Raw genomic sequence first — 26,117 nt, forward strand, 5'->3', positions numbered from 1 at the left:
GTATTTTATATATCATATCTAATTTTCCTTCTTTCTACACTCTTCTCCATACCTCTCTCTTCTGTCTTTTCGTATCTGTCTCTAGTGTTCCCTTTAGTATTTCTTGCAGAGCTGGTCTCTTGGTCACAAATTCTCTCAGTGACTTTTTGTCTGAAAATGTTTTAATTTCTCCCTCATTTTTGAAGGACAGTTTTGCTGGACACAGAATTCTTGGTTGGCAGTTTTTCTCTTTTAGTCATTTAAATATATCATCCCACTGTCTTCTTGCCTCCATGGTTTCTGCTGAGAAATCTACACATAGTCTTATTGGGATTCCCTTGTATGTGATGGATTGCTTTTCTCTTGATGCTTTCAAGATCCTCTCTTTCTCTTTGACCTCTGACATTCTGACTAGTAAGTGTCTTGGAGAATGTCCATTTGGATCTATTCTCTTTGGGGTGCATTGCACTTCTTGGATCTGTAATTTTAGGTCTTTCATAAGAGTTGGGAGATTTTCAGTGATAATTTCTTCCATTAGTTTTTCTCCTCCTTTTCCCTTCTCTTCTCCTTCCAGGACACCCACAACACGTATATTTGTGTGCTTCATATTATCATTCAATTCCCTGAGCCCCTGCTCATATTTTTCCATTCTTTTCCCTATAGTTTCTGTTTCTTTTTGGATTTCAGATGTTCCATCCTCCAGTTCACTAATCCTAACCTCTGTCTCTTGAAATCTACCATTGTAGGTTTCCATTGTTTTTTTCATATCTTCTACTGTATCTTTCATTCCCATAAGTTCTGTGATTTGTTTTTTCAGACTTTCCATTTCTTCTTTTTGTTCATTCCTTGCCTTCTTCATGTCCTCCCTCAATTCATCGATTTGGTTTTTGATGAGGTTTTCCATTTCTGTTCGTATATTCAGAATTAGTTGTTTCAGCTCCTGTATCTCATTTGAACTATTGGTTTGTTCCTTTGACTGGGCCATATCTTCAATTTTCCTGGTGTGATTTGTTATTTTTTGCTGGCGTCTGGACATTTAATTATCTTAATTAGTTTATTCTGGAGATTGCTTTCATTTATCTTACCTAGGGTTTTCTTGCTAGATGAGTTTGTTATCTATCTGTTCTTTGACCTTCAGTTCAGCTTTTTCTGGGCCTCTAGCTTAAGTTTTGTTTAACAGAGGGTAATTTTTCAGTTCTTGTTTTCTTGTTTCTTGTCCTGCTTGTAAGGTGCCTTTTCCCTCCCCACCCTTAGGAGGGTCTACATAGGTATTACAGACTCCAGCCAGGTTTTCCCAGACTAAACTGGCCTCCTTTCAGGGAGAAGGAGTCACCTGCATCAGTTTTCCCTGAGGAATGGGACCCAGCAGGTTGAAAGACTTTCCCGTGAAGTTTCTGGGCTCTGTTTTTCTTATCCTGCCCAGTATGTGGCGCTTGTCTGTCTGCGGGTCCCACCAGCTAAATGTGTTGTGGCTCCTTTAACTTTGGAAGGCTCTCCCTGCTGGGGGCGTGGTGGAGACAGAGGAACGGTTGTAGGCTGGTTTTAATGGCTTCAAATTGCCAAGCCCTGGGGTCTGAATTCCTTGAGAGAGGGATTCCACCCGAGTTGCGTTTCACTCCTCCCCTGGGGAAGGCCCAGGCGGGAGACAGCCCTGAAAGCAGCCAGTTTCTGCGTATGCCTGGGGCGGTTACAGCCTGTGTAATCCCCCCGCTGAATCCAGAGGCAGCCAAGCCTCCGTAGAAACAGCCACAAAAGCCTCTGTTTCGTCCCCTTTCCTCTTTTTCGGTTAGCCCAATAAGCGACCTCCACCTTGATCAGTTTCACCTGAGCTGGGGGCCTATTTTTAGTAGTCAGAATTTGTTTATTAATGCCACAATTGGTGTTTGGTTGGACTCAGTCCCTGTTACTGTTAGAGTCTCTTTCCTTTCCCTCCGGGAAGCCACCTGTGGGGGAGGGGTGCCAGGCGCCAGCCGCCGCGGCTTGGGGAACTCACTGTTCCGGAGACTCGCAGCCGGTCCAGCTGGTCCAGACTGGGGTACGCTGTGTGTCCGGTCACTATCATGGCTCTGGGAGCTGTTCTGTACTGTTTCTGGTTATTTAGTAGTTATTCTCAAGCTTAACTTCTAAAACCCTGTAAATTAACCTTAAACAAATGTAATTATAGGAAGTAGGCAATTAAGCCATGAAGATTCCAAATACTGAGTAGTATGAAATTCAATTAAGCTTTTACTCCATTGGAGGCAGTAGTCAATTCTTATCTCCCTAAATCTTCATAACACAAAAGTACCTTCTATGACAATATCATTTTTGGGTCTAGAGTGGGAGGGGAGGTGTGCCAGGCTTCAGTTTACACAAATGTGTTCCTCTGACAGTGCTTCTCTATAAGTTGAGCTGACTTATGATGTTGGGCAAGCTAATGAGAAGAGACACACAAAAGCAGAGGTTCTAGTGAGCTCCCACTGGAAATGACGTTATAGGTACAAGATTATTTTATAATTTAACAGGATGGGTATGTTTCAAGAAAGAAAAAGAAAATTCTGCACCTCCAATGAAAACTACAACTGCTCACCAATTTGGCATATCCAAAAGAAACTCACCTGGTCTCTTGTTTCAGCCTCCTGAATCTGAATTCCTTGTAACTGTTTCTCATAATTGGAACACATATCACAACGTCTCCCAAGTTTGTTTCCAGCATTATGTACCTGAAGGGCACCAATTTCTTATCAGGCAGAGAAAATTCTACATTACATACTTGAGGTGCACAGGCCTGGTGCTAACTATGTTACTCAAAGAAGAACATGGGGTAAATTTCTTCGGGAATTACGCAAGAAATTACAATATAGGATCAGACTCTAAAATGTCATAATTTCCAATATAATTATGACAGGAAAACAAAGGACACAACTTGATCACCAGGAGACTAAGGCCACAAAACACATTATATTTGAGAAAAACAAAGCAAGCAAAAGGTACTACACCGTGGCACTCACAATTTAAATCAGTAACACCCAACCAAGAAAGGAAATAAAAAGTGCCAAATCACCATTTCACCAGCTCCAATTAGAAAATAGGTATGATAGCACCTTCTCACATATGTTTTGCATGAGACCAAGGAGAACAGTTTCTTTCATGCTTAATAAGCTGCCCCACTTACTGATGAACAGCTTCTTTAAAAATCCTGAGTAAAGGAAGGACTAGATGTCAGAAAACCTGGATTTTAACCTAAATTATGGGGAAAACTTGAGAGACTTTATCTTTCTGAGCCCATTTTCTCACCTATCAAATGGGGACAACCATGCACTGTTACCTCATTGTTATGAGGAAGCTTGAAGAGATGTGGTATGTGAACGGGCTTTGTAATCTGTAAAGAGCTATGCAAATATTTAAATTTATGGTTTCCTAACCTTACTCCAGAGTTTGCAAATACTATTAGCAGGAAAGTATCATTTAAAGTTACATTCTTTTCTCTCCCATATTTTCCATCCCCTCCTTAAACCCACCCTCAGTATCAAGCGCTGACTTGCATGTGCACTTTAAATCTAGAGGAAAGAGAAAACTGTGAATGCTGGAATACATAGAGATCACAGCAAACCAAATTCAGGCTAAACTAACTTATAATTAGCAATCTATTCAAGTAGTTTTGCTGTAACTTCAGGTGTGAAGTAGAGAAGTTCAGACTGGATGTAATTTGTTAGTTCCCTTTTCTATCACAAGCCTCAGGAATAGCTAAAGCAGAGAATGACAAGGGTCAGATGATATGGGTTAACATCTGGTTTGCTGGCAACTTGGCCTGCATTGATTCCAGGGACTGTCTACTCAGTGAACAATAAATCTCAGAGCTACTCAGTTCCCCTAGGGGTGAGCAAGAGGAAAAACTCAGAAAAGATAACTGACCTCTTTCTGCAGGAGATTCCATTCTGTCTCACTGACTAAACGGTAACCACTGGGGGAGACGTAAGCGCTTTCCACACCCTGGGTGACACTGGAGAGGAGGGAAGCCGTCTCTTCTTGTTCTGGTGTCATCGCCTTAATTGCTCTTTCCTGATCTTTGGTTAACATAAACCCACTTGGCATTTGCAGTGACCCAAGAGAGGCAGTCTCAAAGTTCTCAGACACAGAATCTGCTCCCACCAGTGGTCCAAAATCTGATTCATCCAAGTTTCCAGCAGACTTTGCTTTGCAGTTATAGCCTAAAGCTTTGGACTGCAATGAGCCTGAGGTTCCCAAGCTATCTGTAGACTGCGTTCTCCTCAGTCCATCTTTAAACATGTCATTGTCCGGTTTACTGAATGGATCTCCAGACGGCAACAATAAGTCTGCGTCTAAGGAATGGACTGAACCATGAGTGCTGTCTAAATGCTCCTGAAATATGAAAATAAATATTGCGAGTTAGATAATTCTTCATAACACAAAAGTATCTTCTATGTGCACAGCTCATGACATTATCATTTTGGGTCTAGGGTGGGAGGGGAGGTGTGCCAGGCTTCAACATATGCAAAATATTCCTCTGACAGTGCTTCTCTACAAGTTGAGCTGACTTGTGAGGAATAGAAAGATTAGTACGTATTAAATGTACTTTGCCACACGTTAGAAATGAAAATCATTAATGTGTTACCTTCATAAATTCATTAGACAAACATTTACTGAGTGTCTTCTATATGCTGGCACACTAAACCAAGTACTCAGGATACAACAGTGAACAACACACAGTTTCTGATGTCAAGATGCTTCATTTCATGAAAAAATAAACAAGTAATGAGGCCATTATAATAAAGTATTTAATAAAATTACAGGCCAGAGTTTTGTACAGAATGCTCTGGAAGCTCAAGGAAAGGAATTAGCCCAGACTTTAGGATTTGGGGAAGTTCTTCTAAAATTCAGTGTTGGGTATGTTGAGTGAGATGCTTGTTGCATATCCAAGTGCAGATGTCCACCAGAGAGAGGGAAATATAAATTTTTAGATAGTCTTGGTAACCACCATATGATGGTAAAGTCAGATCAATAAATCAGAACACCTAGGATAAATCTGTAGAATGAGAAGAGGGCCACCGGCAGACCTTGAGGAACACCAACATTTTGGCAAAAGACAGAGGAAGGAGTAGCTGGAAACTAAATGAGGAGAATGAGGTATTCTGGAAACCAAGTTGCAAGCAAGGTGTAATCAATACGCTAAATGCGGTACACTAAGTAAAAGAAGCCAGACACAAAAGGTCACATATTGTATGAGTCCATCTTTCTAAAATATTCACAATACGTAAATCCACAGAGACAAAAAGCAGATTAGTGGCTGCCGGGGTGGCGGGGGGGTGGGTGGGTAAGAAGTGCAATTTCATGATGTGGTTGCATGGTTAATAGAGAAATGATAAAAACAAGGAAAATGCAGCAAGTTTTTCTTGGAACTAAATTTATTCAATTTAAAGGATTATTTTTTAAGATTATATCCTTTCTATTTTATTTTTATTTATTTTTTTGCTAAATGTCTTTTCTTTTATGAATTGGACATGACTGTAGAATATATTTTTCAATATTTTTAAAAGTCTTCACTTGGCATAATAAAAGTTGACAAATTTGATGTTAATCTCTCCATTTCTTTCTTTTAGAATTTTTTTTTACTCATTCATGAAATTTCAATTGCTGAGGAAAACAAATCTAGTATATATTAAGCTAGCTACAGCAAAGCTCCAAGTCTCCCAAGTCTAAGAATGAGACTAATAAAAATGGCAATTCATTCTGTAAGCCTACCAAGGAGCCTAACACCTACAGCTGTCACATACAGTGTTGCTGTGACATGGAAGAGGGAAAGGAAGAGGGGTAGAAAAGTAGTGAGGGGTACTGAAAGAAGATGGTAATTAATATTTTAAAAATTTAACTTACGTATGAGACTAAAGCAAAAAATCTTTATTTGGTACAAAATTTATATTCTAATACATTTCCTAATATAACTTATGTGGACAGCTTAATTGAACACCATAAGTACATGGAACCTTGAGTACAGCATAAGATTGTGTAGGTTTATCCAGAGTGATGCCCCAATAAATCTCAAGAGTGATTTGAACAGTGAATAAAAAAGTATTTGCAAAGGGGGAATGACGAGAAAGGGGGAAAATTCAACTTCCCCAAGTAGAGAATTCTTGATATACTCACAAGCAGTAGGGACAACCAAAGCAATAGGCTTGAGTCCCCAATCTTGGGGTTTGTTCATATGAAACTTAACCCCACAAAGGATAGGTCAAGCCTACTTAAAATTAGGCCTAAGAGTCACCCCAAGAGAACCTCTTTTGTTGCTCAGATGCGGCCTCTCTCTCTAGCCAACACAACAAGTAAACTCACCTCCTTCCCCCTGGCTACGTGGGACACGACTTCCAGGGGTGTGGACCTTCCTGGCAACATGGGACAGAAATCCTAGAATGAGCTGGGACTCAGCATCAAGGGATTGAGAAAACCTTTTCAACCAAAAGGGGGAAGAGCAAAATGAGACAAAATAAAGTATCAATGGCTGAGAGATTCCAGAGCCGATAGGTTATCCTGGAGGTTATTCTTACACATCAAAGAGATATTACCTTGTTAGTCAAGATGTAACGACAGGCTGGAGGGAACTGCCTGAAAATGCAGAGCTGTGTTCTAGTAGCCATACTCCTTGAAGATGATTGTATAATGATATAGCTTTCACAATGTGACTGTGTGATTGTGAAAATCTTGTGTCTGATGCCCTTTTTATCTACCTTATCAACAGATGAGTAAAATATACAGAATAAAAATAAATAATAGGGGAACAAATGTTAAAATAAATTTAGATTGAAATGCTAGTGATCAGTGGAAGGGAGCGGTAAGGGGTATGGTATGTATGAATTTTTTTCTGTTGTCTTTGTATTTCTTTTTCTGAATTGATGCAAATGTTCTAAGAAATGATCATGATAATGAATAAGCAACTATGTGATGATACTGTGAATTACTGATTATATAAGTAGAACGGAATGATATGTTAAGAATGTCTGTGTTTATTGTTATATATTTTTTTATTTAAAAAATTAATTAAAAAAAAGAAAAGAAAAGAAAAGTAGTGACGGTCATGCTAAAAACCCTGTATTATCATACTGATAAGAGTATAAGGAACACATACTTCTAAGGGAACTGTAATCTGTTATGGTGTGTCTGAAGGGTAATTCAGTAGTATATTCTAATGCCTTAAAAATATTTATGCCAAAAAAAATGCTTATACCCATGAACTCAGCAGTTCCCTCCCCAAGAACTTATACTAAGGAAATAATTAGTATGCCCATGATGATTTTTGCATAAGGAAAAATTATATTTTATAACATTATGGCATTATTTATAATAGTGAAATTTTTGTAGCAATAAAAAAAATGAAACCAACCTGACTACCTTTTAATAATAGAAACTGGCTAACCAAATTATGGTATATTTATATTCTGAAATACTAACCACCATTAAATATCACCTTGAGAGAAGACATTTAATGATGTGCCAAAATCTTAAAGGCTGATTTAAGTGGAAAAAAGATATAAAACATTATATACAGTTATAATCTGGATTATGTATAAAGAGTACAAAGAAAAACACATACATGTTATCTTAAGAAAGAAAGGAAAAGAGAGATGATACATACCAAAATGTTAATGGTGCTTATCTCTGGGTAGGTAAAATTACCTACCAACTATTTTTTATTTTGTATAGCCTTTTCTGTACTTTCCATATTTTCTACAATGAATATATATTACTTTTGTAGTGAGAAAAACATATTCTTTGCATCAGGTTAAGGAAGATATGAGGTATCACAAATTTTCAATGTCTTCAGCAATAAATCCAACTGTCTAAAACTTCCATATTAACTTTAAACCAACAGGCTAAAGCAAAGTGTCACAATTCTCAAACCAAAAACAATTATACTCAACATTTCTATTGCAAAATGCCAGATCTGGAAGTGTAAAAGATACATCAAATGTCAGGAAATAACGTTATACACAATATCACATAGATCTGTTAAAATAAAATTAAAAATAAGAAAAATACTTCATGGTATATCACAACAAATCTTCCTTTCCTATTTTCATGCTTAGGTATTACTTTTTCAAACATGCCTGGATATATGACGCAAAAACCACATAATATTTGGCTGTACCCCCAAAATGAGACATTCTCCTGGGAGTCTAACTATTAGGCTAAATGGTTCTCAGTGAACATTCCAAAACAAAGAATGCAGGAAAATAACTACATCATACTATGCAATGTCTACTAGGATTTTTAGAAAAATAATTTTAATGTCAAAGAATCCATAACCATGGAAATAAAAGCCACCAGGAGGGAAAGGAGGGCAATGGTGGCTCTGTGGCAGATTTCTCGCCTGCAGTGCGGGAGACCCGGGTTTGATTCCCAGGTGCCTGCCCATGTATAAAAAAAAAAAAAAAAAAAAAAAAAAGCCACCAGGAAGTAGATTATAGATTGCTTAGAATTAATCTACAAATTAAATAGAAACATAGTATCTCTGAGAGAGAATAAGAGATCTTCATTCAATTTAATGGAAACTAGTTCACCACACCAGGAAAGAAGGTGGGGTTGGAGAGAATGGGTAGGAAATTCCAAACTGCAGGGACAGTATAAACAATGCACATAAGCGTGAAGAGTGAAGAGACGGGTCTGGCACAGTGAAGTGAGGAGCAGTGGGTAAAGATGGAAGGGACATTCAACTGCAAAGGCCCCTGTATGCCAAGCTAAGAACCTTAGATTTTATCCTAAAAGCAGTAAGAGAAGCATTTCTTTTGTTGAGGGGTATATATATTAGCCCTCCTAGCCTTCAAATCTCATGCTAAGTAAAAGGATTTCATTACACAGAAAGGCAGAGGGAGATAAGCATTCCAGATGAAGGAACTAACATAAGAGATGGAGATTGTAGCAGAACAAGATAACCAACTTGCCGGAATAGAGTCCACTTTATGAAGGGCCTCAATTGTTTCAGTGAGGAATTTGTACTTAATTATGTAGGTAATGGAAGTCAGTGGTGGGTTTTAAGTAGGGGAGTGGCCTGACTATAGCAGGACTAAAGAAAAATGGATTTGTCGGTAATGCTGCAGGTACCCTGGAGTAAGCCAGGCTGAGGCACAAACTTAGCTAGGAGGCTCTTGCCACATTGATGGTGAAAGGTGATGAAGCCATGGAAACACCTCCTTAGACTTTCTAATACCTGAAATGTTCTACCTATTACAGTCTGCCAAACCTTACCCAGTGTTTTGAGAGCTTAAGACCAAACACTAGTTAATACTCATATATGGGTCATGGAGTTAAGTATTTCAACATTTTTAAATAATGTCTTTTAAACAAAAAGATCAAAGTATTAACAGCACTTATTCTTCATATCAAATAAAGATTCTGCAGATTACTGAATGCTTTAATTTTGGGACCACTGGAAAAAAGGACACCTATTTATTTCAGAGACAGTGATATAAACTACAAACGTGCTTCAAACAGTGCTACTTACAATACCTTAAAAACAAGAACTGAAAATAGTATTTTATCTAATTTTCAACTAGCAGCTTTGTAATTCCCATATAAAGAATATAATTTATTAATGTCTGAGTATGATAAAAATAATGGCATCTGCATATACTAATTTTAATTGTAGATTCACTATACCTCTTCATTTGATAACTGGGCTGAAGATTCTTCATGAGTTAAAGCACATACTGATGTTATTTTTGCTTCTTCCTCAACATCTGTTTTTTTATGATCCTTTGTCTTAGTAAGTCTTTGTTGCTCATCTTCCTCCTAAAAATTAGGAAGAAAAATATATAGATTACCTTGGTAATATGTATTTAATGAGTCATATAGTTCTCTAACAACTCAAAACAGCTAAGAGAGAGCAGAGCTTCATGATAAGAAAAGAATGAACACTTAAGTTTATTTGTTTTGTAATCAGGAAGCAGATTTCAAGAGATCTATATTCTGTGAAAGTAAAGCAAAAGAAAGGAAGTACAAATCTGCCTCTTTAAATTATTCAAGAAAGGAAAATTCACACAGCATTCCTTCTGATTATTGTAGAAAATAGGAAAAATTATTTTAGTATATATACATTAGAAACACACATCAGTGTGTAAATCCACATGAAATATAAAAGGAATTACTGATGTACTAGTTACTCAACAAAGACGAAGAAGATACCTCAAATGCCCCTTCAACAGTCTAGAGAGGTGGGATAAACACTGTACAACTTTGTATAAAGTTCTACAGCACAAGAAAAAATAACGATTGATTTCATCTGAGGGAGTTAGGAAAGGGGGTTCTCAGGAAGTAACAATTTGCATGGCACTTGAAAGATGAGTTTGTCAGCCTTGAAGAGACAGGCAAGGGTTCCAGGGAGAAGAAAGGCAGCATATACAAAGATATAGGGGCCAAAAAGAATAGGCATGTAGGGAAATATTAAGTAATCTGATGTGACTGAAAAGATGGCAGGCCAGGCATCAGAGAACTAAGGCCTGTGGGAGAAAGTGAAGGTGATTAAGGGCTTAGACTCTGGAAAAAGATAGTTTGGTGCAAAGGTCAGACATGCCATTACTCTCTCAGCCTATTTTCTCATCCCTAAAATTGGGATACTATTGTAGTCCCTACCTCACATGCACAGTTCTGTTTTGTTTTCTTTTTTGAGAATCGTTTTGAGATAAAGCTTTACATAGATTAAGCCTTAGCACAATGTTGACACATAGTAAGAGTTCAATAAATGTTAATAAAGGCCTTAAATGACTATCTTAGGAATTCAGCCTGTTTTAATGGGCAGCAAAAAAGGCATGATTAGATCTGTACTTCAGAATCTAAATCCTGTTTTTAGCTGTGTCTATGCATAAGATGGAGTCAGAATTAAGAGACAAATTCTAAAACAAAGAAACTTCAGAAAAACAAAATCTAACAAGTTACAGAAGGCAATTTAATGTATTTCTTACAATTCCGAGAAAAGCACATTTCTAGGCAGCTAAGCTAGGAAATATTATTACACATAAAAAACTGTTTGAAATGACAAAAAAAAATTGGAAACCATCTAGATACTTAATAAGAGGAGAAAGATGAAATCAATGTATATCCATGCTAACAACTAACAAGAATAAAATCGCTGAAGTGAACATATATCAAAGACAAAGCTTAGGTGAAAAATAAGTTATAGAATAAATGCTTATCCTACAATACCATTTCCATGAATTAAAAAAAAACCAAAACACCAAATATGCCCTCATAAACACATAAAGTGGCCTGGAAGACTACCTATCAACCGACAGAAGTGGTTACTTCTGGGAAGGGGTGGTATGGGAGATGTGAAGGGAGATTTTCACTTTATGTGTATTTAAAATCAAAACAATTTTGAACATGAGGATGCATTTGGGTATTGTTCGGGTAATTTTTAAAACAGAGAAAACAGGATCTTGGCTGAACAGCACTTTGGATACCCATCTTTTCACTCAGCCTCTCTGTTCCCACCCCCATCACTTTTTGATGAGGCTTTTAGCGCAACATCACCAAAGACCTGGCCTGGATTTACACAATTCAGGAGCCCTAGACAGCTGCTGACAACTAGACAGCACTGTAGAGAAAGATTTTGTCATAAATATGCACTGTTGCATTCTAATCTCTGAAGAGGATCATTTCTGAATCAGTTTCTTCCTCCCAAACAAGGCCATTTCTAACCATGAAAAGCAAAATCCCTCAAATGTAGCTTTAAAAATGGCACAAATCACCTTATTGCTGCTTAAATCAATCTCAAATATACATAAAGTAATACAATCCTGGGGCGAAGAGTGTGCATTATTAACAAAGCAAGCAAGTCCTACAAAACTGCCACTCACCTGATCTTTCTTCTTCAGTTCTTCAACTTGTCGGAGCTGTTCTGAGGTTAGCACAATCTCCATTCGCTGCATATCTCTCATTAGCAAACGCTGAGATTCCAGAAACTGGTCATTGGCCTTCTGCCATGTGTGTTTTAACTGGTTATGCTGCTGTCGCTCTTGCTCCAAGAGATGGCAAACTGTTTAGGAACCACCCCCAATCAAAAACACTGAATTTTAATGGTAGGTAATTTCTTAAACATAGGGCTACTAGATCAGATCTGGCCAATGGTCCATTATGTCTAGGATTCTGTCTCTAACAGGCACAAGGGGCAACTTGTAGGTGGACATGGCTGTTGTTCCCACATCATCCCTCTAAAGTAGGATCTCTCAATGCATGCTCCTAGGAACATGAGAAAACCAGAGTTCTGTTCTCAGTTTTAGAAACCCTGGGTTAAATAAAATTTTAAAGATTTCTTTCCTGCAGGACTTTGAGCTCAGAGTATTAATTATGCCTATGTTCTCCTAGGGGCAGAGGCATAATATATAATACAACATTTCCCAAATTTATTGGACCGAAGAAACCTTTATGCACAATGCAACTCACATAATAAGTATTTGAGGGAATACACTTTGGAGACATTGCTGTAAAGTCCAAAGACATAGTAACCACTCCTAATTGTCTTTAAAACATTTTGATAAATCTGTTACCCAGGAATCTCTGAGTCCATTTAGTTTTTGTTTGTTTTGTTTTCTTGGCATGGGCAGGCTCCGGGAATCGAACCTGGGTGTCTGGCATGGCAAGCAAGAATTCTGCCACTGAGACACCGTTGCACCTCCCAACTTCATTTAGTTTTGACCGGTCATGATATGTCAAAGAATCTCTGCAATATGTTCATATTGTTGATACTCATCAGTTCAACCATTTTCTACTGAAAAAAAGAGTAGTCTCATCTATCTAGCCCAAATACCCAACCGCCCAAGCTAGAAACCTGAGAGACAACTCAGACTTGTGATATTTTCTCAACTCTACACATTCAACTATGACTTTGTAATTACTCAACAAAGACGAAGAAGATACCTCAAATGCCCCTTCAACAGTCTAGAGAGGTGGGATAAATACTGTACAACTTCGTATAAGGTTCTATAGCACAAGAAAAAATAATGATTGATTTCATCTGAGGGAGTTAGGAAAGGGGGCTCTCAGGAATTAACAATTTGCATGGCACTTGAAAGATGAGTTTGTCAGCCTCATTCTATTTTCATTGCAATACAGTACATCCATTTCCTGGCCTAAGATCGGCCCTAATGACTTAGACAACTACAGCAAGAGTCCCTTTTTTGTTTTCCTGCCCTCAGTCTTGCCTTCTCTACTCTATTCTCTACACTATTGTCAAACTGAATTTTCTAAAACGCAAAACTGATTTTATCACTCTGTGAAGGTTAAAAGCCTTCAGAGAAGTCAGACACAAAAAGCCACATATCATGTGATCCCATTAAATGGAATGTCCAGAACAGGCAAATCCAAAGAGACAGAAAATAGACTACCCCTTGGAAGAGACTGGGGGGAGGAGGGAATAAGGAACGATTCTTAATGGATACAGGGTTTCTTTCTGGGATAATGAAAATGCCCTGAAATTAAATAAAGGTGATGGTCCACAACTTTGTGAATGTACTAAAAAAAACACAACTGTATGCTTCAAAAGGGTGAACTTTATTGCATGTGAATTATATCTCAACAAAGTTGTTATATTAAAAAAAAATCTTCAGAGAGCCTCCTTACTGTCCATATGATATCAACCAAAGTTCTGAGCAATAAGGCCTCCATACCTGGCCTGTGTTTGCCTCTCCTACCTCAGATTTTGCTCCAATGTCTCTTGCATTCCAGGTGTGCAATTTCTTAATTTCCTTACTTTGTTAATGCCACAAATAAATGGCGTTGCATGCCATGCTCGTTTTTTACAATCTGGCAAATGCAAAAGTCTTTCAAAACTCCACTCAAGAACAACAGCTTTTAAGAAGTCTTATCCATTTCTAGGACAAAAAGAATTAACTACTCATCATCTGTGGGACTGCTGCATCCTAACATACTTCCAATTATGCAATTGCACTAATTTTGCTGCATATCTAAATCCCCAAATTAGGCTGTAAGTTGCACTGCTGCTTAATTATTTTATGTCTTTTCTTTTAAAGACTACATTTCTTTTTTTTGGTGTGAGTGTTTCAGTTGAAGAACTACTTCATCCTGTTCCTCATTTTAATTAATCTCAGGTACTTCTTCAGGTTTATTATGAAGGTTTAGTAACCTCAGTAACTTACACTATTCCTGTAAGGGGTAATTTACACATAGCTTAAATAGAAATTCCTCCTTCAGAGTATGGGCATCTTCTGGCTGCAAAAGCACATTTGAAAATCGTTTCCTGAAAGCCAAAGACATACCTAATGTTTGGGTTATTTTCATAATATTTCATGATATTTCTTCTGTAGGTTTATGTCATTTCATTTTTTCACTAATTGGCAAAACCTAACTCATATGCTAACCTAAATTATTTAGCTTTATTTTCCACAGCATTTGTTACACTTAACAATATTCACTGTAGTACTAATCCTGCATGTGTTACTAGCGTAATCTGCAACAAGTATAAGATTTCAAGGGATCCACACATTTGGATGAGGATAAAAAGTAACATCCTGATTTTTACTAACCTCTAACTAAAATTTAACATTTCCTTCAATTATAAAACGCAAGACAACAAACCTCAGTAGTATAATGGTACCTATGATTTGGTCACCAATAGAAATCACAGATATTTTCCTATCTTATTACAGTTGTTGCTGATATCTTAGTATCACTTATGCTTCTTACTACTTTAAAATTAAGAGTTGTTTTTAGACCTGCTGCTAGACCTGATTATTTAATTCATTAATACAGAAGCACATTTATTAATGTATCATAAGTTTGGGCTTTTTAATATTTTGACAATTGTTTCATAATACAATTGGTTTCTTTTAAAATCTTATTTTTTTTATGTATTAAAAACATCATTCTAACTGGGCTTCACAAGACTGCCAAAGGAGTCCACGACAAAAAAATTAAGAACATTAACTACATAAGAATTGTAAGAACTGAAGACAAAAGTATATTTTTGTTTTAATGAGAAAAAAAGAAGACTTCTTCCCCTGTCCCTGGAAAACAGAGCCAATTTCTGCATCACTCTGCTACCAAGCTAATGAAATTTAAATTGTCCCTTAAAAGCAGGGATGTTATTTAAAGAAATCAGAATACACTGTCTACCTTCTCTGCCCCTATCACTCTGTCCCATTTGTCCTATTGTCCACATTGCCATCTCCATCAAAATGGGTGTGGGGGCAAAAGCAGTTTAATCAGAAATTCCCAGCCCCATTATCTTTCTTCCCAGAGCTCATGCCTTGTGGTAAATTTATTACTGGCATCCTGGAGGAAGGAGAAACCATTAACAATCAAAGTATCTTTTAGAAATTTTCACAACTTCAGCTTCTCATGAGAACTAATTGCAAAGCTCAAACTGAATCAACATGTTGGGCTGTTATTTAGGATTTGTTACTATTAATCAATATCAATTTAATTTATATCATTCTCTTAGGACAATGTAAATTAGAGATCAAAGATGAGAATTATATAGACACAAATTTACCTTCATGCAATTCCTTCCTCAGTTTCTCAGCATCTTCCTGAAGAACAGATTTCTGCGTATTCAGTACAGCTACATACATCTCTAAATCAGTCCTACAAGATTTCTCAGCTTCTAAATAATGATTCAGTTCTTTAACCTGAAAAGATGCAATTCTATTATATTAAAATTTACAATAGTTTCTATCTGAGGGCTAATGGTAAGTTCTGGCTGTGCCTTCAAAAAAATTACAATTATATGTATAATTACCTGAACTTACATTTATAAAAATTAATATTTATAACTTTAAATTATGAAAAACATGCTTACCATAGAAAATTGAGAAAATAACATAATAGCAGACATTATCGTAATCATTTCACCCAGAATTAATACCCAAATAATTCTGTACCTTGTTTTCCACAAAGGTTGTTTCAATTTGCATTCCCTAGGTAATATATATGTGTATCCATTTTATCACATATTCAGTTTTTTTAAAAAACAGTAGTTAATTTCTAAGGATAAAAATGGCATCATACTTTTGTGAGTTTGCTTTTCTTTCATTTCAGGAGAAGGAATTCCAAATTGCTCAGATTTATGAAAATGAGACAATTTCACAGACATATCTATACATGGAAGTAAAGAGTCATGATAGAAATAAATGACCTTACATTAAAATGAACATAAATTTGAAGGCAAATGCAAAATATTTTTTAAAATGCTAACTCTCCATTAGATTTACTGTAATCCTTAGAATATTAACAATCTAGTCCAATATTTAAAATAGTATACCCGAAATAAAATACAATCCTGCACCAAAAAATCTAGGACTATATAATCCTGTTTTACAAACTGTCCATCTTAAACCGTGGCCATTTAATTAACTTTTGAATCTTTCAAATGGCAAATGTTTAATTTCATTAATATGATACATTAGTACCACATTATGTACTAGAGGTTAAGGACTAAAATGATTATTTAAGTTCCCATTTGATGCTTCACTGGAGATTGTCAGTTAACCAAAAATAGGCTAACCAAGCATGAAAAATGCTGAGTATTCTGAGGAACTTTTCCTAACAGCTGGAGAGGGAGATAATTCATTTGATGATAACAGAGTCATAGATATAAAATATTGGTATATAACCACCAATTCTACCAGGTTATTACTCTTCTGAACAGCTGTTTGGGTCAATTAATATTTTATTTGTATTAATATTCAATTAGTATTAATGAATTTCTAACATTCGAAAGCTATTAAGAACTCTGGAAAGATGGTGGCAGTGGTAAAATACTGTTTGAATTGCTGTGCTGGTTTGAAAGGAAGTATGCCCCCTAAGAAAAGCCATGTTTTGATATAAATCCCATTTCTAAAAGGTAGAATAATCCTTATTCAATACTGTATATTTGAAACTGTAATGAGATCATCTCCCTGGTTGATGTGATTTAGTTAAGAATGGTTGTTAAACTGGATTAGGGGATGACATGTCTCCACCCATTTGAGTGGGTCTTGATTAGTTTCTGAAGTCCTATAAAAGAAGAATGAGAGATTCACAGAGACTCAGAGAGAGCAGAGAATGCTGCAGCACCACGATGCAGAGTCCACGAGCCAGCAACCTTTGGAGATGAAGAAGGAAAGTGACTCCCAGGGAGCTTCATGAAATAGGAAGCCAGGAGAGAAAGCTAGCAGATGATGCTATATTTGCCATGTGCCCTTCCAGCTGAGAGAGGAGCCCTGACTGTGTTCACCATGTGCCTTTCCAGATGAGAGAGAAACCCTGAACTTCATCAGCCTTCTTGAACCAAGGTATCTTTCCCTGGATGCCTTTGATTGGACATTACTATAGACTTGTTGCAATGGGGACATTTTCTCGGCCTTAGAACTGTAAACTTGCAACTTATTAAATTCCCCTTGTTAAAAGCCATTCCGTTTCCGGTATATTGCATTCCAGCAGCTAGCAAACTAGAACAATTGCCTTGAATTGCACCCCATGTCGCCAAAACAGAGCTACTAGGATAACAAAACCAAAATTATATGGACATCTACTACAAAACTAGGTAAGAAAGTATTCTCACATTAAGAGAGGGTGGGGACGAACTCTGAATTCTATCTCTACAGAAAGGCCTATATGGCATGAACAACTACGCAGCAGAAAGTAGAGGGAAGCAACAAGGGCCCCGAAAACTCCAAGAGTCAACTGAGGGTCCAATTGGACAACAGCTGAAACGGGGAGGTGTCTGCATACTTCCAGTGACTGAGTATAATAAATTTGTACTGTAAGACTTATAACCTGTTCAGGAAAACCTAGCTAGGAAAAACAGCATCTCATTTTTATTTCCACTTCCTCAATTTCTAGTGAGATTGAGTATCTTTTCACACTTTATTCTGATTTCCTCTTTTATGAAGTGTTTGTGCATATCTTTTACCTATTTTTCTACTGTGCCATTTCTAACTTACAGACTTGTCAATTTTTGTTAATTTTGGATTCTAATTTTTTGTCAGGTATATGAGATATAGATAGCTTCTCTTTTTAACTTTCTGTGGTGTCTTCTATTCTAATAGAACAGAAGTTTTCTATTCTAAATAGCCAAATTTGTCAACTTTTCTTTTACAGTCAATCTTTATTTTATTTGAGAAATCTTTTTATAAACCCAAGAAGATTAATCTGTTAATTTTTGTGAGATGTGTGGTAGAAAGTTACTGCTACTTTATTGCATATCTTAAACTAATTATCTGAAAAAAATTTTCTTTTCCCACTGATGTGTAATGCCACCTGTAATATATCAAATTTTCATACACACATGGTTCTATTTCTGGACTCTGCATTTTAGTTCCTTGGTCCATTTGTTTATCCCTAACCCAATAACAAACTACCTTAATTACAATAGCTTTATAATAAGTCTTCATATCTGGGAGGCCAGATATCCCCACCTTGTGTTCTTCAAAATTATGTTGGGTATATTTCTGATCCTTTGCTAGTCCAAAAGAATTCTAGGTTCTACCTCTTTTTTTTACATGGGCAGGCACCAGGAATTGAACCTGGGTCCTCTGGTAAGGCAGGCAAGCATTCTTGCCACTGAGCCACCATGGCCTGCCCCTCTAGTTTCTACTTAAGTTCATCATTAAACCCTGCTTGGTTTTGAGTGGAATTTTCAATTTATGGATTAATTTGAGGAGATACTGCTTTATTATATTTTATTTTTTCATTCAGAAGCACATATGTATCCAGGTCATTATTTATATTGAATTCCATAAAGAACCTGTCCATCTTGGTTTCGATTTATTCTTAGGTAACTTAAAGTTTTTTTCTGCTATTGTGAATGGGATCTTTTTTCCCATTACATTCTTTTAATTGGATATTACTGGGTTATAGAAATACCATTACTAATAATTCATATGTTGATCTTGTTGAAACAACTTTCCTGAACTCCTATTAGGTCTAATAATCTGTACACACTCTTGTTTGTCTAAACAAACAATCATATCAATTTCATCAATTCCTTTCCAATTCTTATGGCTCATTTCTTTATCTTGCCTTACCGCATCATCTAGGATTACAAAAACAATCTGAACAAAGTCACTGAGTGTGGGCCTCCTCTTAATATTCCCGTCATTAATGGTAAAGCTTCCAAACATTCATCGTTAGTTATGATGTCTGCAATAGATTTGATAAATAATCCTTTATTAGGCTATTGAATGTTTAAACTTACCAAATACTTTTCTGAATTCAAGATGAATATTTGGTTCTTCTCCAAATTATTTGGAATATTACAATAATAGGATTTCTGATGATATATCATTCTTAAATTCCTGGAAATAAATCTTAACTAGCTCTGATGTATTTTTCTTTTCCTTTTCTTTTTTTTTTTCCCCAACTATATCAGTGAATATTTTGCTTCTATATTCCTAAGTTAGGTAGATCTATAATTTTTCTTTTCCCATTTTATCTTGAGACTATTTTGGCTATATATCTTTTATTACAAAGTTTTTCATTTCATCTTCTTTCAAATTTATTGGCACGACATTATTCACAGTATTTATTATTTTTAAACCTCTACTGATGTGCAATTATGTTCCATTTCATTTCTACTGATGTCTTTTTTTATTTAGCCCTCTTAGAGATTTGTTTTATTAGTTTTTCCATTTTTTACTATGTAGATTCTCAACTGTTTGCTTGCTTTTCTATTTCACTGATTTCTGCTTTGACCTGAATTATTTCTATTTTTTTTTTCAGTTTGTACTGTTGTTTTTTTAAAGATTCTTGTGTAAAATATTCAAATAATCCTAAATAATTTTCAATTTCCTCTTTCTGTATGAGTTAATTCATTTTTTAATTTCCAGACATTTTATTTTAACAAACTTTTTATTGTATATTATTTACCCTGTGGTCAAAGAATCTGGTCTGTATAACATCAATTCTCAGAAATTTATTAACATTTCCTTTATGACCTTACTGTGAGAAGTATAATGTACCTAAAAATAACAACACTTTGTCCCAGGCACTAATCTAACTGCTTAACATGTATTAGCTTATATAATCCTTATAAAAACTTTGGGAGACAGGTTGTATTATTATGATTCCCATTTTACATTTGAGAAAAACAAAAAGTAAGATTAAGTAAAATTAAGTAATTTGCCAAAGTCACCCGTAATAAAAGCTGAGCTCTTTACTATGTTCAACTACTGCATAAAATATACAGTCAATATTTTGTGGGTACACAGTTCTGTGTGTCTTTTACCTTTAGAGTATTAATCTGGTTTTTCAAAACTTCTATATCCCTACTCATATTTTATCTGCCTGTACTATCACCTGCTAAAAGTCTATTTAAATCTCCAACCATAACTATGAATATCAATTTCTCCTTGTAATTATCATATATTAGTTCTCATTTTTCAAGGCCAAGTAAGGTACATCCACGTCCATGATTGTTCTCTCTTTTTGATGGGACTGCTTATTAAATTATCTCTTTTTATTTCTATTAATTCTCATTCCCCCTTTAATCTTTTCTGTTTGATATTACAATTGCTATAGCAGCTTTCTTTGGTTAGTATTAACATGGTACATATTTATCCATTTGCTTTCAATCTTACACTGTGATTTTTGAATCAATCTCTCATAAACCATATAAAATTAGATTTAAAAATCTAATCTGATAAACTCTTCTTAGCAGGTTATAGGATTATTGACATTCCCATGTATGCTTTTGTGTCCTTATTTTTTTTTTTTTTTGCTTTTTGCTTCTTTTCCTGCCTTCTTTTTAATTAACTTTTTCAATCTTCCCTTTGTATTTCCTCTGCTTTGTTTTTATGGTGAACAAATTCAGCCATTCTAAAAGATCAATTTTGGGCCTATCTTCAGAACACAAGGTGAACTTTGAAAAGTTCACTTCCCTTGATAAAAAAATGAATAAGCCAGGGGCTCATTTTAATAAGAAAATGAACACTAATTTTGTGACAAAGCAGAACAAACACTATTGTTATTATTTAAAATATCCATAAGGGAAAAATCATCCTAAAGCCATATTTTGCATATTAAAGAAGGAAAATGTTTAAGATGTATAGTCATTACAGTCTTTCCCTTTAGTGATTCTAATTTTGCTCATGGCAGTAGGATAGAATCCTGAATTCCAAGCAAATGGGTTAAGATGTTTCACAACCTTTGAGGCCTCCAGCTCTTTAATCTTGTCTTCAGCCTCTGTCAGTTTATCTTTCAAAGCCGCAATTTCCTTCTCCATAGGCATCACAACAGACCGAAGTTTTTCAGCATCCTCTTGGGCCTATAGTCAAAAAAGAATTAAATGCTAACCACTTACTGATTTATTTTTTTTCTAAGAATAACTCTGACTCATCCACCTGCTAAAAATTTTAACAGTAACTCTACCAGGCATTCTATTAGCATTCACAAAATTGTATCAAGTTTTAACTTTACAAATGCTGCGTTACTTTGAATGTCAAATCATAATCATAGTTATCCCCCAAAAATATTCCATTTAGAATTTGGGAGTAATTCACTATGACAAATTTGCCTTTTTAACTAACTAACTGAGTTGGAAAGTATGCCAAATATGAAAGATAACACATATAATAAATACTTGAACCTAATTTTTACAATTCCTGATTATTTAAATGAGACCATAATTTCTTAAGCATACTAAGACTGATTCTCTTTTAGACATAAAAAATAGAATTTACTTTCTAAAATGTCAGAAAAATTATCTTGTTATAAAGACTTCCACCCAGGTAAACATAGCAGTTTAAATCTTATTTTCCTTTATAATATTTAAACGAAGCACACCCAAAGAATGGCCCCTAAAACTATCACATAGGTTTCCATCTTTCATTCTCAAAAATATGAATTAAAAGAAAACAACTTCTACAAACTAGTAAACTGATAAGCTTAATTTTCATTAAATACATATAGAAAGAGGTACACAAATATATAGATAATTGCACAGAAACACAGAGATTCAAAAAATTGGCTTTTTTCCTTCTAGTAAAAATAAAAATTAACCTTATTCACTAAATGTAAATGAGCTCAAACTTATCCTAAATAGTTGTTCAGGATAAGGAAAATATCATACATAACCAAATATGGGTAAGGAGTTTCTCCAAAAAACATAATCCTCAGAAAAGAGGGATTCATTTTGCTTCCCAGTTGTTACAAGTCATTTTATGCCTTTTTATTCTGAACTTTGGAAAAGATGTCATCTTAAAATATCTTTGGTCAAGGCTAGTTTGGGATGCTTATGGATATCACTGATAAAAATCAGGAGGGAAAACAAACGGAGAGAGGAAACAAAGAAGTTTAGCACAGATTATTTAATACAAATATGACCTAAAAACACCAAGTGGTGGGTACCATTATAACTTATAAAGATTGTTTTTTTAAAAAATGATAGAAAGATCATTAAAAACAAGAAAAATCTTAGAAATTGTCACAACCAAGAGGGGTGTAAAGAGATATAACAATTAAATGCAATGTGGTAACCTGGAACAGAAAAAAAGAACATTAGATAAAAACTAAGGAAACTTGAATACAAAGAATAGACTTCAGTTAATAATAATTAATAAATATTGGTTCATTAATTGTGACAAAGAAGAAACTTGGTATGGAATATATAGGGACTCTGTACTATTTTGAATTTTCCACAAACTAAAAAAAAAAAAAAAAAAAACTTTATTTAAAAAATAAAATTTTTAAAAGTGACCATAAGCAGCAGATTATAGAAATCATGAATTAAAAAATGGGGAAAAAACTAGCCTAATGTGAATGGGTACTTCTTTTTGAGATAAAATTTCCAGTGATAACATCAATCATGAATTTATCTCAAACAGCTTAGAAGTGAAGGTTGTGTACTCTGGATAACTATGTTAGATGACTAAGTGACTGGGTGATGATGAAGACATTGTCAGATGCTCATGAAGAATCTCAATTATAATCTCTCCCTGAAATGAAAGAATGGAAAAAATAATTTCCTAAAGTTTAAGTTTTTATTTACAGTACAAGAATTTCAAATGATTTTTACATTATTAAAAATACAAATTAAATAACCTTCTGAACATATAACAAGGGTCTGTAATATGTATCAAACATTAAGTACCAAGGATTATGATTAAACCAATTAAAAGAAAAAACAATTTCCAATTACTATCTTATATAATATGCCTTTTTAAATACAGGTATGTTTAACTAAACAACAAGTCTTTTAAAATCTTCTCAATGGAAAACTAGCTCACCTTATTATTTAATTGCCTCATGTTCAAATATAATATGGTAATATGTTCAGGCATATTATGTAGTACATTCTTCACAAAGAAACCAAGGTTTATTTAGAAAGAAGGAAAACTAACATCTGTCCTGAAGCTTTTGACTAGACACAATTCCCAAGCAACCACACTCATTCTACAAGTATTTACTGAGCACCTATGTGCTAGACACTATTCTAAGCATATGGGATACACAAGTAAGATTCCTGCCCACACAGAGCTTACATTATAGCAATGAAAGGCAGCAAACAATAAACAAAATAAATAGGTGAATTCTATGCATTTTATAAGGAAATACACACTATGGAAGAAGAAAAATTGAAGCAGACTAAGGGAGATCAGGAGAGTAGTGACAGATGAGAAAGGGAGATGGGCAGGTTACAGTGCTTAAATAGGGTGGTCAGGATGGGCCTCATGAGGGGATAACATTTGATTAAAGATTTGAAGAAGAACTGAGGGAGTTAGGCATAGATATACCTGGGGGAAAAGCATCAAATTATCTAGTACTATATTTAGGTCAGTGTCCAAGTAAATCCTCCAACAGAAAACATTCAAATGCAACTACCATTGTCACAATAATATTAGTTAAAATACCTTGCATTTAGATTCAATATGTCAACATTCCCCCATACCTTTTTCATTTCATTTTCTAAGTTTTCTTCCTCTTGACCTTCAGACAGCCTTCTCCTTAAATCAGCTATTTCCCTCTCTGTGGATTCTCGATACTGTGCCCACTGTGTTCGCTCCTGTTCCAGCCTGAGGTGGAACTGGTGCTCATAGTCACGAACTGTTTCTATAAAACATCATCAAATATTTCATGTCTAAGCATTACAAAAAAAAGTTATGGACACCAGAATTTTAAAAATACATAAATTAATTATGCCTAATTTCTGAAATATTTTCTAATTCACTAAAAACAAAACCTAAGCCAGTTCTTATTAAGTGAGGAAACTGTGCTGAGTGCTTTAAAGCATCACCTCTAATCTTCACAATTAACCTGTCCATAAATTAATTTACAGATGAGGACAGCTTAGGAAAGCTCAAAATATCTGGCCAATGTTTCATAACCAGAAAGAAACAGAAGTAGAATTCAATCAAACCTAAAGCCCCCTCCAAAATCTATGTTCTTGAACACTATACAATGGCTCCCATGACAAATAAAACATGCCACCACAATCCAACTATCTGAAAATGTGAGAAAAGGGATGTGTATCTATGATATTTTACTTTAACCCAAGATTCTAAAATGACACAAATTATAGAATGTCTTCATAAAAGTGCCTTTAATATAATTTTAAAAACATTATGTTATAGACAGTACTGGTTGCCCATTCATACCCATTCCTTCTGCTTCCTTACTAACAAAATCCCAATTTTGTTTAGGCAGTCAATGTGCCCAGTTTAAAAACTACATGTGAAGATAGAAAAAAATATGACTCTTTCACATTTATAATATTAAATAAACTAATTCCAGGAACCAAAAGATTTACGAGGCAATTTCTTTCACTTCGTCATCTTTCAGAAATGCAGGAAGTAATTAAGAACTAGTACCAAGAGGAGATAGACAATAAACCAATATTCTTCCTTTAGACCAAGAGTCACAAGCTGGCAGCCCATAAAATCTATTCTAGCCTATAGGCCATTATACCCCATAGACTGCAGTATTTTCTTTTTTGTATTTGAATATTTCACATTAAAAAAATCCAAAATTCTTTTAAAATCTAGAAGATATGGCAACACTGGACAGGAAAGGCAATAACAGGCTAGAGCTAAGAGGTGTTAGTATCTTCACTCTTTGCACAGGAGCTCTCTGCAGTCCAGCACACACCCTGTACCATGCAGCTTTTTCACTGACATTACTTGCCTGACACCTACAAGATATTTTTGATATCTGATTTAAGCCTTATAATGAAATACAGTCCACATTTAATGTAATATCTCTGTAACACTCTCATCCTAACTGTCCATTATTAAATCTGTTAAAGATACAGATGATATGCCAGTATCACTGGCTTTTTTTTTCAGAAATCTTGAAGATGATAGTACATAAAGCCACAAATGAAACTTAGGATATATGTTAAGACCTTATGAAAACGTTCTCAATCATCACACCCAATTATCTTAGAAAAGGAAAAACATATCTGTAAAATTTAATAGGGATCCTTCTTTCCCTTTACCTTTCATAACAGCCTGAAGTGAGGCAACTTCTTCTCTCCACTGTCTTTTCACTTCATCTATAGCTTCTTGCTTGGTATTCTCAGAGACTGTAGCAATGGCTTTGATATTCTCCATCTCTGCTTGGGCTTCCCACAGCTGTGTCCGAAGGTGTCCCAAATCATCCTGTGCAGCTTGTAACACTGCATTTTGCCTCTTCAGATCCTCTGGAAAAAAGTGAAACATTACTAATGGGGAGGTTTTTATCCTGCCGCTATTCCAAGGGAGAAATCAAGTTTTACATTTTAAAATGTTAGCTTAGAAAATATCAATTTAATAGAGTTAAGAGTTAAGGTATGCAGGGTATTACAAATCAAAAAATTATTAACTACCTTCCTACCTACCTAGTATTATACTGGCAAGGGCCATAGTTTTAGAGCTAAATTTATGGTTTTCTACTCTCTAACTAAGCAATTTTGGTCAAGTTATTTATCCTCTCTAGACACAGTTACTGCATCTGCAATAAGGTTAATTGAAAAATAATTTACTGAAAACAATCAGTGCAATACCAGTTTCACGAAGAAAACATTTAAGAAATGGTTAAAATAAAGAGGTGGGGGGAGGGGTAAGAGAAAAAGGTCAGATGGTGATTATGAGATCCAGTAACTTTCTAAATATAGAATTAATTACTCAGCTCCCACTTACCATCTCTTAAAAAAAAACTAAGTCAATTAAGATGTTGGAGGA

At 35.2% G+C, this 26,117-nt stretch overlaps 1 protein-coding gene across 7 annotated transcripts in view; it reads right to left on the reverse strand.

The window, feature by feature from the left end:
* Window positions 1–26,117, reverse strand: part of RABEP1 (rabaptin, RAB GTPase binding effector protein 1) — a 266,434-nt gene that overhangs the window by 24,511 nt on the left and 215,806 nt on the right. For 5 of the 7 annotated variants that reach the window (XR_013177859.1, XM_077165816.1, XM_077165815.1 and 2 more), the window contains 8 exons: window positions 25,394–25,597; window positions 23,849–24,009; window positions 21,107–21,226; window positions 15,476–15,611; window positions 11,823–12,001; window positions 9,628–9,759; window positions 3,874–4,341; window positions 2,577–2,681 (listed from right to left, as the gene is read on the reverse strand). Coding sequence is in view for 6 of the 7 variants with exons in the window: in XM_077165815.1 (XP_077021930.1) it covers window positions 2,577–2,681; window positions 3,874–4,341; window positions 9,628–9,759; window positions 11,823–12,001; window positions 15,476–15,611; window positions 21,107–21,226; window positions 23,849–24,009; window positions 25,394–25,597 (1,505 nt within the window). In the remaining variant the exon portion in view is untranslated. Of the gene's footprint in view, window positions 1–2,576; window positions 2,682–3,873; window positions 4,342–9,627; window positions 9,760–11,822; window positions 12,032–15,475; window positions 15,612–18,991; window positions 19,105–21,106; window positions 21,227–23,848; window positions 24,010–25,393; window positions 25,598–26,117 lie in introns of those variants that run through there. The other 2 variants (XM_077165817.1, XM_077165818.1) reach the window with 2 other exon arrangements.

Source organism: Tamandua tetradactyla, chromosome 6 (genome assembly GCF_023851605.1).
Source record: "Tamandua tetradactyla isolate mTamTet1 chromosome 6, mTamTet1.pri, whole genome shotgun sequence".
Taxonomy (NCBI): domain Eukaryota; kingdom Metazoa; phylum Chordata; class Mammalia; order Pilosa; family Myrmecophagidae; genus Tamandua; species Tamandua tetradactyla.